The sequence below is a fragment of the Chinchilla lanigera genome, unplaced genomic scaffold (genome assembly GCF_000276665.1).
Source record: "Chinchilla lanigera isolate Chin_1 unplaced genomic scaffold, ChiLan1.0 scaffold00091, whole genome shotgun sequence".
Lineage (NCBI taxonomy): Eukaryota > Metazoa > Chordata > Mammalia > Rodentia > Chinchillidae > Chinchilla > Chinchilla lanigera.
The window spans coordinates 7,533,845-7,546,498 of NW_004955492.1; the positions used below are offsets into that span (position 1 = coordinate 7,533,845).

Here is a 12,654-nt window from a genome sequence, read left to right on the forward strand (position 1 = left end):
GAAGCTGAGCGTGATGTCGTTGGTGTACCACATAGCCACTCTGTGTTATCTTCTTTGCCCTTCTTTTTTTTGAGGGGGGTGCTACCAAGAATTGAACTCAGGACCTTGCTCTTGTGCCGCTGAGCTATATCCCCAGCTCTTCTTTGCCTTTCTGGGGAGGGCTGAGTGTCATGAGATTCAGTAAAGAGCACTGACTGTTGCCTCATGCCTGTTTCTTAGCTTCCATTCAGGTGCCTCCTCTTTTCCAGTTCCTGCTTCAGAATGGACTCTCTGTCTTGGCCCTTTCCTTGGACTCCTTGTGCACTTGTCCATGCCAAAAAGTAATCATTTGTTCTGGCCACAGTGACAGGTGTCTGTCTGTTGAGTGCCTATGGTGTGCTGGATGCATGGATGATACAGCTGAAGTCACACTGAGGGGACCCCTGTCCTCCCAGGCTAGCTTTGGGAAAGCAGCAGACTGATCAGCATAGTGACCTTAGATGCTGGCAAATCCTGTGAAGAGGATGGAATAGCATCTTGTGAGAGGAGAGCACTGGTGGAGAGGGAGGTGACATCCAGGTCGAGAACTGTGTAGAGAGAAGGGACAGCCTGGAAAATCATTCCTCCCTGCAGCGGCCTGAGGCAGGAAGGCCATGGGCCTGGGCTGGCTGTGCGTGGAAAGGGACAGGTTACAGGCAGCCTGCAGTGGCCTGCAGTGCTTCTTATGCCTAACTACATGGTTCTTTTTTCTCACCTTGAATGTAGGAAATCCAAAAAGAAGAAGACGGCTCCCAGTATTTTATCAAGTGGACAGGTTGGACAGGTTGGAAAATTCAAAAATGGAACATTGATTCTGAGTCCATTTGATATCAAAAAAATAAATTCTTCCAGAGTGTCTAAATAAAGCACTTTATCAGATAAAGAAGAATGAGAGCTGGGGAGACAGCTCAGCGGCACAAGCGCCTGCCTGGCAAGCGCAAGGGCCTGAGTTTGATTCCCGGTACCAAAAAAAAAGAATGAGAACAAGTGACCATATGACCCTGGACCTGGCCAGACTTCCAGACTCTCACGTGCTACACACTGCCTCTTCGTTTGGGGAAGCCCGAGTAGAGCCTTTGTAGGTTCTGATGTATCAGTCACAGAGCTGCAGGGCCGAGTGAGCAGGCCTCACTTCCAATTCTTGTATACTGGTGCCAGGCAAGTTCGCTTGTAATACCATTTTTCATACTTTCACTGTCTTATAAATGCTAGTAATTAACATTATGTTGCCTTTTAATATTTGTAATGATATTATTGAATCATGAAGGAACTAAGAATGTGATTTGTTTGCAAAAGGAGTTTTAATTTTCAGCCTATTTGTGTAAAATGTACTTTTTCTGAATTTGTATAAATAAATACAGCTTTTATAGTATATATGGCTGCTCTCATACTAAGGTATATTCCCAGTCCTTCTTGTTTTTAACTTGAGATAAGGTCTACTAAATTGCCCAGGGTGACTACAGACCTACAATCCTCTTGCCTTCTGAGTAGCTGGGATTGCTGACATATACCACAGTGCCCGGCTCGACTTTATTTTATTGCTGTGTGTCAGATCCCAGCCTAGCAAACAAGTTTTTGTCAAAAAAGATCCAAGGAGTTGTAAATGACAGACTGTGTTATGTGACTTTGAGTTGGCTCTGAACACATTGCCGATCGAGAAACTCACAAAATTAAATAGTGCCAGCAGAATTGGAAGGGGGATTTTGATTTCCAGGATTACTATGAAAGGCAGTGTTCACTAGGGAATATATTTTGGCACTGTATAAAAATAATGTATTTCTTTCCTAGCCTTTGCTGACTCAGTTGTCGTAAGCGTTGCACGTGCAGAGTGCCCACGTAGTCAGGTACCCTTAGCTCCCCAGGGCCCCTCTACAGAGTAGACATGCGAAGAGAAGGACTTAAGTAGCCTTAAGTACGGGAAGTGACTTGCCAGGATGTGAGCTGCTTCTCCCTACTCCACACCCTTCTTTCCCTGACCCACATTGCTTAGGGCCTGTGTGGGCTGGGAGTGCTGCCAGTGTTCCTGCACGGTTGGCCTCCTGTCGTCAGTGCAGACCTGCCCTGTGGCCTTCTCTCCTGCAAAGCTGTTCCAGGGCTGCATTTGGCCGTGGAGTGAACACTTGGCTTTCTGTATGTGTCAGGCCAGGAACGAGACTTACGTTCCTCCCCGCTCTGTGTGTTAAAAAAAGAATAATGTTTTTAAAATGTATAAACTATGATGTGGTACTGTACATCTGTAGTCACAGCACTCAGGAGGCTGAGACACGGGAATCTATGAGTTCAAGGCCAGCATGGGCTATATAGCAGGTTTAAAGCCAGGCTGGACATAGTGAGTCCTTACCTCAAAAAAAAGTATAGAAGATCTTAAACATGACAGAAAATGATAGGAAAAAAATCTTGGGAACTAGAAAGGACCTGTCTGAGGAAGGACTAGATGACTGAACCCTGTCTTGCCGGCAGAGGGGCTGGGGCTGGAGAAGGCCTCACCTTGCTCAGCCCTGCCCTACCTCTCTCCAGGGAGCTTTGACGGCTTGGACAACAGTACGTGGCCAGACTGGACTAGAGCCCCAGCCCAGTCCATTTTGGAAAACCACCTAAATTCCAGTTACAAACTACCGCACTTATTTCTACTTTTTATTGTGTAAATATTTAAAAAGCAGTTTTCTAAAAACTGGGTATTCCACAAGCACTTAGAGGATTAGAGACAAAAATAATAAACACAAGAAACCTGTACTTTAAGAACTAAAGGTCAAGCTTAAGCCAGTGCTCTTTATTTTCTGTTGGTGAGTTTTCCTCCAGTAAGGTCAGGAGCTGAGAGAAGTGATTGTTAAAAAGTCATTAGGAGGAAGATGGGGTTACTGCCGAGATGTGGCCATCAGCACGAAGGCCGGGGACCAGGGCCTCAGTCCCCGGGGCAGATGCACTCTGACCATTTGTGTGTTGCCATCTGCCCTTGGCAGTACTTGCTTTCGGCCCTTCACACACTGCACCATCCAACCCACATAGCTCCATAGGATATGTGGGGCAGGTGAGATGGCTGGCCAGGGCTGGAGGCGCGGAGGGCTAGACCAAAGGCCTCCAGAACTGTGGCCTTAGGACACAGTGAACAGGCCAGGAAATGGCTGTGTGGCCAACTCCGTAGGTAGCTAGCTAGTGGAGCAAAACACGATTATGTAACTCCAGGAGCTGTCGCCTCTGTCACTGATTGCCTCACTGGACTGATGGTGCAAGGAAGCGTGTGCTTCCATGAAGGGCAAATTGCAAACTCCTCACCCACGATGCCACCTGTTTGGAGTTCGCAGCACCCCCTACTTGTGACCCACTGCTGTCCTGGCTGCCCCATACTGCACTTGCACCACCTTCTTGGTGTGGCCGACTTCCTCCAGGAAGAAACTCAGCCTTTCTTTCTGTGTACCCTACACTTACCTACCCTTTGGGGACAGACTAGAATGAGTGCTCAGGTACGTGGTGAATATTTTTTACCCTGCCTTTCCTGACACAGTTACAACCCAGAGGTCGCACTAAGGCTTATGAAAGCAGGGTGTCCCCCGCCACCGAGCCATGTACAAAAGGGCCATCAACAGCCCTGAAAGACACAGCTCATCTCAGCAGATCTGGGGAGATTTCCCGGAAACAGAACTTGGGCTGGGTTTTGAAGGGTGAACTAACTCACTGGTTTACTCATCTGCGTCTGTGCTGTGCTGGCCACAGAGGCCCAGTAGTGAGCAGAGGACAGTGGGAGAAGATGTGTCAGCCGCAGGCACCTGGGGATCCAGCAGGTGCTCACCTGGGTGACAGAGAAGGTGTGTGTGGAAGAATGTGTGTGTCCAGGAGCAGTGTGTCCCGGGGAGAAAGGCCCTCAGCTGTTAGCCTCTTCAGGGATTGTTCTGTCCCCTTCCTGGTGTGTAATCGATGAAAGAGCTCAAAGCTCAGTCCTCTCGCCCCAGCTCAGGGGAACCGTGACTTCACTGGGTCTTAATGTTTCCCCCCCTCCCCGTCCCATCCCTCCTCCTCCTCTTGACTCCCGTGGGTGCTGATCCCAAGAGCACCCCTAAGAAACACCCACACTCTAGTCTCAGCCTGCTTGCCTGGAGTCCTGACCTGCAGCTTCTGTAGCTAAGCCCACCTAGTGATCATTGGGTAGATGGACTGGGGCTGTGGGTGGGTGTCGGCTGTTTATGAGGACCATGATGTGGGGAGCCAGTGAGGGACAAAGTTTCCAGGTTGGACACATCTGGTTTCAGTCCATGTGGCCGAAGGGCCAGTGAGTCTCTTGGATGCTTTTAACTTACGGTGTTTCCCCACAGCTGTTTTGGCTCGGAGCATAAATTTTTCACACGTGGATTGGCCTCAACTATGTGTTGACTGTTCCACATCTCCAGCTTCGTTACCTTCTGTCGAAATGAGTTCCATGCCCTCCCCACTGTTGAAAGTAGTGCCTTACAAGTTAAAGCCATATGTATCACCACCTCAAGATTTCCGGGGCCCGCAGTGCAGAACCACGCTGGCCCGCTACCCACAGCACCCGTCTAGTGGCCCTCCTGGGTGAGAGGCCAGCCTGCCTCTGTTTGTCCAGCAGAAAGGCACAGTGCCTCTGAACTACCGTCACAGACAACTCCTGTCTTCCAGTTGCTGGCAGTGTCAAAAGAATTTATTTCAAATCTGCTTAAGACTGTGGTAAAACTCAAGTTTTTCAAAAGGTCATACAGAAAATGCAACCAACTGCCAAAGACCACAACACACAGTGTTTGCAATTAAAAAAATACAAACGCTTGTGGATACCAATACAAAAATTAGAAAAAATTACTTTCCTTACCACTGCCCACCCCTCTGTGTTTTCCGTGGAACATAAACAGCCCCAGGACCAAGATCTGTCACCAAATACTAACTACTAGGGACAAAGTGAAATGATGAGGGGTATGGGAAAAGGGGACAAAGAAAGGCAGGAAAATGGAAGGTCTGTCGACAGCCAAAACAAAGACACAGCTTTTTTCGTGTTAAATTCCTTTGCCAACGTTAAACAAACACCTCTCATGCTTAATACAACAGCGTAGTGCGAAGGCAGCAATTCTACATCATGCATTTACATTTCTGCTTTGCCCACTTCCCCCTGCCAGTGCTGAGACCCTGCGGGGCTCAAGAAGTCCAGTCTCCAGCGGGAGGGATTGGAATGGCTGTCCCAAGCCTGTCTCCTGGAGCGCGCACCCCCAAGTCCTGCTTTCACAGCCACCAGCAGCCCCTTTCTGGCCCTGAAGCCTCGCCCGGGGGACGTGCTCTGGTGCCCAGTGCCCACTTTACTGGCCCACAAGCCCGAGGGCCTTTCCTAGGACTAGTTTGGAGGCTGTGGCTACCATGAGCTGTGCCCCTTGAGGGAACAGCATTGAGTCAACTCGCAACTCCGTCCAATTGAAGTTAATATCGTCCTTGAGTCTTCTCCCCTAATAGGTCAGAAAGCGAAGTCGCGGCAGTCATCAGCGCTCTGCAGAGAACTTGTGGGTGAGGGAACCCTTGGACACCAGGACTTAGTGACCAAGGAGGTAGAATGCCAGGTTAATGTCTCCTTGGCTTGGTGGGGGCTTCTGCTTGAAGCCACGAGATTACTGACAGGAAGCTTCTTCCCTGCACTTGAACGGAGCACCAGACCTCCCTGGCAGTGGAGCACTTGGGGTGTTACTGTCTATGGTCATATGACACCTTTAAATGCCTCTTCTATCTCCTCCAGCCAGACAGCTGAGTAATCCATACTTGTCCTGGTCACAAGGAGGCTTAGGTGGAAGACATTGTGGTCAGAGGACTCTGGAAAATCCCTGCACAGCAATGATCTGTCAAATGTGAGTCATTGGCCTAGACTTGAGAGACTGCAAGGTTTTTTTTTCTTTAAAAAGTGCTATTCCATAATCCTCGCAAGACAGAAGAGGAGGTAGGTTATTGTGACTAGTACCATTTACAGGCAGGGATACTGAGGCACAGAAAGATTCAGAGATTTGCCCCCACCCAGGCCCACGAACCAGTGTCAAAGCCAGGTGGGAGAGGCAAGCATCTGAGGGCCGCGCTTGGTGTCTGCTCAGCGCGTCCTGCAGCAAGCCCACCTGCATCTTTCTGCAGCCTGCTTCCCTAAGCTGCCGGGATTCCTTCGAGGAAGAGCTGCTGAGGAAGATGGTCGGTGACAACAGCTATGGGACCACTTCAAAAAGTCCTGAGCTTTCCCAGGATTAGCACAGACTTTGAAGATCTGCTAGAGATATCTGATTAGATATCTAACCTGCTGAAGGTCACAAACTCTTAAGTCCCTGTTGCTTCTAGTGGCCAAGAAAAACAAATGGAAGGAGGTTTTCCTCTCTAGGGAAGGAGGGTGGTGCCGAGCGTGGACCAGGAGCAGAGATGTGAGACCTGGCAGCGTGGCATCTGCTTGTGGCTCACCCCTTCCCCCACCTGAAGGGCCCCCTGAAGGCTTGTGGAAAATTCTGGTCTTGGACTGACTTGAGGGGTGGCAGCTTTGTAATACAGGGTCCAGTGCAGTGGGGAAGTGGATGCCACCACCACTCTGAACATTGACACACGGCAGACCAATAGCTGACCGGGTGGTACTGAGTAGGGGCAAGTCCCAGGGATATCTGGCAGCCTTTCTAGATACTTGTGAATGTCACAACTGACTGGAGATTGCCCCAAAGTGTCCGTAAAGGTGAGAAACTCTGGCTTCACCCACAGCCTTGTTACAGTGTTCTGCAGCATTCCCATGTTGAGGTCCCAAAGAGTTCATCCACCCTCTCGGCCACAGGTGGCAGTGGGACTGGGGCAACTACCTGCCACTAGCATGGAAACAAGCCTTTGCAGGAAGACAGCCTTTCCCTGGAGTGATGCAGGAATCCCCGAGAGACTGCACGTCAATGCTACATCTGATTCTGCCTGAGGGTACTCTAGCAGGGCAGGGGCACTGTGAGCAGAGAAGGGGCTCAGAGAGGAAGGCTTCCTCCCTGTCTCTTGGGGAGCACCATGGTGTCACATAGGCTTGCTCTGAGAAGTGGGCCCCCCTACCCTGCGGGCCACAGGGCATAAGGGTGGTGTTGCAGCCACAGAGCGCACAGAGGCTAACAGTCAGCCTGGGTCACAGTGCATAGGCCAGGAACCCATGTTCACTAAAACTGGGATTATTACTTCCCAAGGAGGATAGAGAAGGAAAGAAAGCCAGCTGTGGGCACTGGCCTCCCATCCTGGAGCAGGAGCTGAATGCTGAGAGTGAGGGAAGATTCTAGTGAGTACTTCTAAGAGATGAGCTTGAGCACGCTTTGACCAAAGTGGCTCCCTAGCGAAGAAGGAACTGCGGGGCTATGTACAGAGGCATCAACTGCATCACAGTGGAACTCCATATCTTAAGCTACTTTGAGTTCCTTTCTCATGGAAACTGCTAGACAGATTTACACCAAGGTGTTCTTCAGCCAGCCCAGCCAAAGCATCATCCTGATCCCATTTGTGTACAGACATCTGGCCACACTGCAGAGTGGTAGGGAATTTGGGTGATGAGAATCCCATGACCTGTCTGTTCTACAGCTTCAGCCTTAAAGAGTTGCTAAGTTCCATCTTTGCTTCAGATCCCTCAAACACACAAATGTGTGGCCGACCTGCCCTGAGAGGAGCTTTGTCTGGGGTGGTTTGGAAGGCCTGCGCAGCACTGCCCTGGCCTCAGCCTTATTGCTTCTGGGCTCTGGTGCAGGTAAGAAAAGGGGGATGCCCCCACCCCAATGCAGGCAGATGTCCTGGCTGTTCTTCCCCCAATGTCCTGGCTGCCTCTTAGGATATCAGGCAACTTTGTTCTTAAAGAGGCCACCTGGAGGGCTAGGGTATGGCTCAATGGTGAGTGCTTGCCTTAGTGTGTGTGAGGCCCTGGGTTTGATCTCCAGCACTGCTTTAAAAAAACAAAAACAAAACAAAAAAACCCACCTAAAATTGTGGGCATTCCCATCTGTGTGTCTGTGTCTCCTCTGATCCGGCTGCTGTCTCCCCCAGCTGTCCCTGAACTGTGCCTGCTCCAAAATGGGTGATTTGAGGTGTCCTTGTGACCCTCTGCTGACTGTGAGGACTCTCCCTGACTTCATAGCCTTGCCAGCCCTGCCTCCATGCCCGGGGCGTAGCCAGTCTTCTCCAAGACAGCAAGATGCCCCCAAAGCCACCGCATCTGGGCCTGTGGACCTCACCATGGCTTCCCTGGCCCAAGAAGGCTGTAGCTTCTCTGCGTTCTTCAGGCTCTGGGCATCTGCCCCATGGGGAGCCGGGGTCCCGGAGCTGGGACTGTAGCTGAGGCTATAGGAGAGTGCATGAGGGCAGCAGCTGAGCAGCTGAGGACAGCAGGCCAGGTCCTGTACAGACAGCTCTTGACAGGGCTCTGGGATAGAGTAAACAGCCAGAAACCACCAGGTAGGAAAGGAGAGTGGAGATTCAAGCCCTGGACCCCGATAGAGCAGATGGCTCCGGAGCCCAGCAGGGAGGCCAGAATACAGCACCAAGTTGCTCCTGGTAACACTGGGCGCTGATCCAACTGGGCTCATCTGAGGAAATGGCGGGCCATGAGTGAGGTCCGAGGTAGGATGGTTGGCCCTGCACAGCCTGGCAGCGGATCCTCGGAAACAGTCGGGATCTGCATTAGAAAGCAGCTGAGGAAGCACAGTTGGTGCCAGTCTTACAAAAATCCACCCCAGCAAGTGGACAAGCCAGTCCTCAACATCAAAATCAAATAACTGATAAAAGAGTCTTAAAAAGGAGGGAGCAAGGTGACTTCCAGGTGGAGCTAGAGGAGCAGAACACAGGGAACAAGGGAGGAGACAGGGGTCAGGTCCTAGAAGTGGAAGGACAATGTGGAATGGAAGGCCTTCCTGTCTTCTTCCTGGTCTTGTTCCCAGGAGGAGGACGAGGACTCACACCAGAGCCCCCTGGCCCATGGGACACAGTGCGCTGGGCTTGGGCCGGAGGAGAACAGGCGCAGGCCGTTGCCGTGAAGTTCCTGTCCTCCTCACAGGTCCTGCTCACCCTGTCACAGCAGAGCCACCCTCTTGCCATTGGGGCACTTCTTGTGTGTATAATGCTTTCCTGACAGCAGTGTGACGGGGAGTTGCAAAACAAAGGGTGGACTGACATGAGAGGCCTTCCCAGGTCACCAGCCCCTGTGCTTCTAAGTGTGTGGGTGGTCCAGCCCGGAAGAACAGCCCGGACACACTTCCAGTTAGCTTCTGGGGCAGCAAATTCCACAACAGTCGCCTCCAGGTGAAGACATATCACAGGCTTTAAAGTCCCAGTATTTCCATCTATGGCTAAGAACTAAGAACTCAGGGAATGACATGTAGTTGACTGTTGGACAAACCCATGAGTGTGTGTATGTGTGTGTGTGTGAGAGAGAGAGAGAGACAGAGACAGAGACAGAGACAGAAAGAAAAACAGTATACAACTGGTGGATTGATAAGACCCTAAGGAAGCCCTTTAAAATGTTCTCAGTAGAGAGAGGCAAAACTCAAGCATTAGTGATTAATGTCCCTTTTGATCAGCCCTGAATGAGGCCTGCAAGTGGCATGTCATGTACTGAAGGCCCCAGGGCCAGAATGCTGAAGGGTGGCTTCTCCCAGCAGAGACGAGAACCTGCCACAGGGGTAGCACTCAGTGATGGGGTGACATCACAGCCTCCTGGCTCCATCTCAGGGTGCCAGCCTCGAAGCTGGCCTTCCTGTCTCCTCCAACAAAAGATCGGCGTTGCAATCAGACAGCAGGAAGCATACACGTGACCCGAAAGCCTCGATCCCCTGGGAGAGCCCCATGTGGTGAGTGTCCGTAACATTTGGGTGGGAGAAGGTGAAGCACACACCTGTGTCCTCCACTGGGGTGATGGCTGCAGTGTGGCCTGCAGCGCGTCCTGAGGAAACCATCTCAGATGTTCAGTGGCTGCTGAGCTGTGCCCAGGACTTGCTTGTTGCCACCTGCCCCTTTGGGTTACTGGAGCTTCACGAGGACTTGCAGCTCCTTCTGGCGAGGCCCCAGTCACAGGCCAGCTGGACAGTGGGAGCTGCCAGGCTAGTTGCCTGTCAGTTTTGGCCTCCCCAGGCTTGTTGGCACTTCCAATCCCGTGTGCAGGGTGACCTGGAAGAGACGACCAGACAGCTGGGGCGGTAGTCTGCTCTCCTTTCCTGAGGATGGCCTGCTAACACTAGGGACTAATATCCTTGGTAAATGATCAAGAAGTACTTGTCATTTGCAGGAAAATGAATGGAACTGGAGATCATCTTGTTAAGAAAAATACAACAGACTCAGAAAGACAAGATCACATTTTCCCTAATATATGAAATCTTAAAAAAAATGAGCTAGTTATGGTGGCACATTCCCTAATTTCAATACTTGAGAGGATGAGGCAGGAGGATCACTGAGTTTGAGACTAGGGACTGTGTAGTAATATCTTGTCTCAAAAATTCAAAAAAAGAAAAAAAAAGATGGCAACAAAGTTTATTACACAAGAGGAAGGGATTAGGGAGAGTAAGGAGGTATGAGGAAGGGTAGGAGGGTGAATGGATATAATCAAAATATGTTATGTGCATGTATGAAAATATATGGAAACCCAACATTTTGTAAAACTAATAGGCATTAACAAAATATATTTTTTAGAAAGAAATGATTGCTGTGGATGCATCAGTATGCAGGCCCAGTGAGCAGCCCAAGGCAGGTCTCCAGCCCTTCCCAGGGAAGACTGCTTTAGAGGATATGATGCCGTCCTTGGTTCTCTCCTCCCGCCACCCTCTGGCGGGTGATCCTCCCGCCACCCTCATTTTGTCTCTGGCTGGGACACCCTGCCTGGGCCCAGCACTGAGCTCTCCTTCTCCAAAGTTGGCCCCGCTTGGTCAAGAGAACAAGAGGGAACTGATCCCCTCAGAGAGCCCCCACCCTGGCTCTCTGCTCTGTCTGATGGGCTCCGTGACCAGATTCTTGAGACTCTGACTTGCTCTAGTGAGGGCAGCAGCCCATGGCTAGCAGCAGGGAGCACCCAGACCACGCGGGGCAGTAGGCATGAGGTACCTGCACGTTGCGGTTGAGGCTGAGGGCCGGCATGAAGACGCCATCCACGTGGCTGAAGGCTGTGGGGCCCTGCTGCTGCCCATTGATGAAGAAGGTCAGGGTGTGCTTATTCAGGTCCAGCAGCACTCCGACAGTGGCTCCCTTGCACACGCCCCCTTCCGTCCTAGTGAGACAGCCAGTGAGACGCGTCACCACACTCAGCCTGGGATACGGGCCATGACTCCGGAGAATCCTTAGAAGGATGTTGGGGATACCCTTGCTAAAAACAGCCCCTGGGTCGGGGCAAGGTTTGGTCTGCGGTTTTCCAAGATTCTGGTGGTGCACACCCATTACTGGACCACACAGGAAGACCCTTAACTTAGGGGACCGGGCTGCTCAGCTCTTCCTAGCCCTGTGGGAGACCTGCACATCACAGAGTGGGGGGCCCTCTGAATTTAGGGTGCAGGCAGGATGGATATAGAAGTTGCCTTTGCTGCCAAAGCAAAGAACTAACTTGGTCTCCTTCTCAGTTTTAAGCTGTGCAGATGCTGAGCTGGACTGAGATTCAGACACAAAGGTTGCAGGACATACCATTCTGGGGACACAGCTATGGCAGGCAGAAGGGCACGAGGTGGAAATCAAGCCCTGTGTCCGAGTCTCCATCCCCAGGTGACCAGCAGTGGGGCCTTGAGCACCTCAGGGATGGAGTCCCAGAAGCCTGTATCATGTGGCTGGGGCAGAACACCCTCCGAGCATGACCTGGGCCTGGCTGAACCTGCCTCCTGCCCATGGGCCAACTCACCCCTTAAGAAAAGCATGCCCTTGGGGGCCAGGGATATAGCTCAGCTGCACAGGCGCCTGCCTGGCAAGCGCAAGGTCCTGAATTCGATTCCTAGTACCACAGAAAAGAAAAGAGAAGAGAAGAGAAGAGAAAAGAAAAGAAAAGAAAAGAAAAGAAAAGAAAAGAAAAGAAAAGAAAAGAAAAGAAAAAAAGAAAAGAAAAGAAAAGAAAATTATGCCCATGTTTCCTGTTAGGACTGAGCTGAGTAGCTGGGTCAGAGAGAAGGTCAGCGGTGGAAGGGCTTACAACAGGAAGCCTGGAAGAGGGCTTGTGGGTGGCCCTGGAGGGTGTGTTACTTGAGAGGGCAGGTTTTCTGGAAGGTGCAGAAGGCTCAGGACCCATGGTCAGAAAGGGGACTCGAACTGGGTTGGTGGTGCTCTTCTGCGGTTGACCACAGGGTGGCGGTAGTAACCGTGCTAAAGTGTGAGGCTTTGACTCCACCAAGCTTGGAGCTCAGGACTCCGCCCCTCTGTGGGCTGTGGGCGAAGGGAGTGATCAACCTGCAGGACCACTCAGCCTGCATTGTCTAGTCAGCCAGCAAGAAAATGCAGCCAAGACAGAGAGTGCAGAAAGAGCTGCCTGCCTGCCTGCCCTCAAGCCTCTAGGGGAAAGAGCATTAGTCATAAACAGGCAGTCAGCAGGTGAGGTCCCCAGGGACTCCAGACCAGTCCAGCCAGACCAAGACTCCCTGGGAGAGAAACTGCTCTCTCCCGCTGTGGGGAAGGAGCCCATGACCGTCGGTAAGAGCAGCAGGTAGACCCGGAGCAGAG

At 51.4% G+C, this 12,654-nt stretch overlaps 2 protein-coding genes across 5 annotated transcripts in view; one reads left to right on the forward strand and one right to left on the reverse strand.

Moving 5' to 3' along the window:
* LOC102008952 (chromosome unknown open reading frame, human C1orf131) overlaps positions 1-1,390 on the forward strand; it is a 15,435-nt gene extending 14,045 nt beyond the window's left edge. The window contains exon 7 of the mRNA XM_005404977.2: positions 745-1,390. Within this exon, the coding sequence (XP_005405034.1) occupies positions 745-883 (139 nt within the window). The 3' untranslated portion in view covers positions 884-1,390. The remainder of the gene's footprint in view (positions 1-744) is intronic.
* A 3,257-nt stretch (positions 1,391-4,647) lies between these two features.
* Trim67 (tripartite motif containing 67) overlaps positions 4,648-12,654 on the reverse strand; it is a 39,766-nt gene continuing 31,759 nt past the window's right edge. For all 4 annotated transcript variants that reach the window (XM_005404981.2, XM_013504688.1, XM_005404980.2 and 1 more), the window contains 2 exons: positions 11,065-11,227; positions 4,648-10,137 (listed from right to left, as the gene is read on the reverse strand). In XM_005404981.2, coding sequence (XP_005405038.1) covers positions 10,072-10,137; positions 11,065-11,227 — 229 coding nt within the window. In that variant the 3' untranslated portion in view covers positions 4,648-10,071. The remainder of the gene's footprint in view (positions 10,138-11,064; positions 11,228-12,654) is intronic.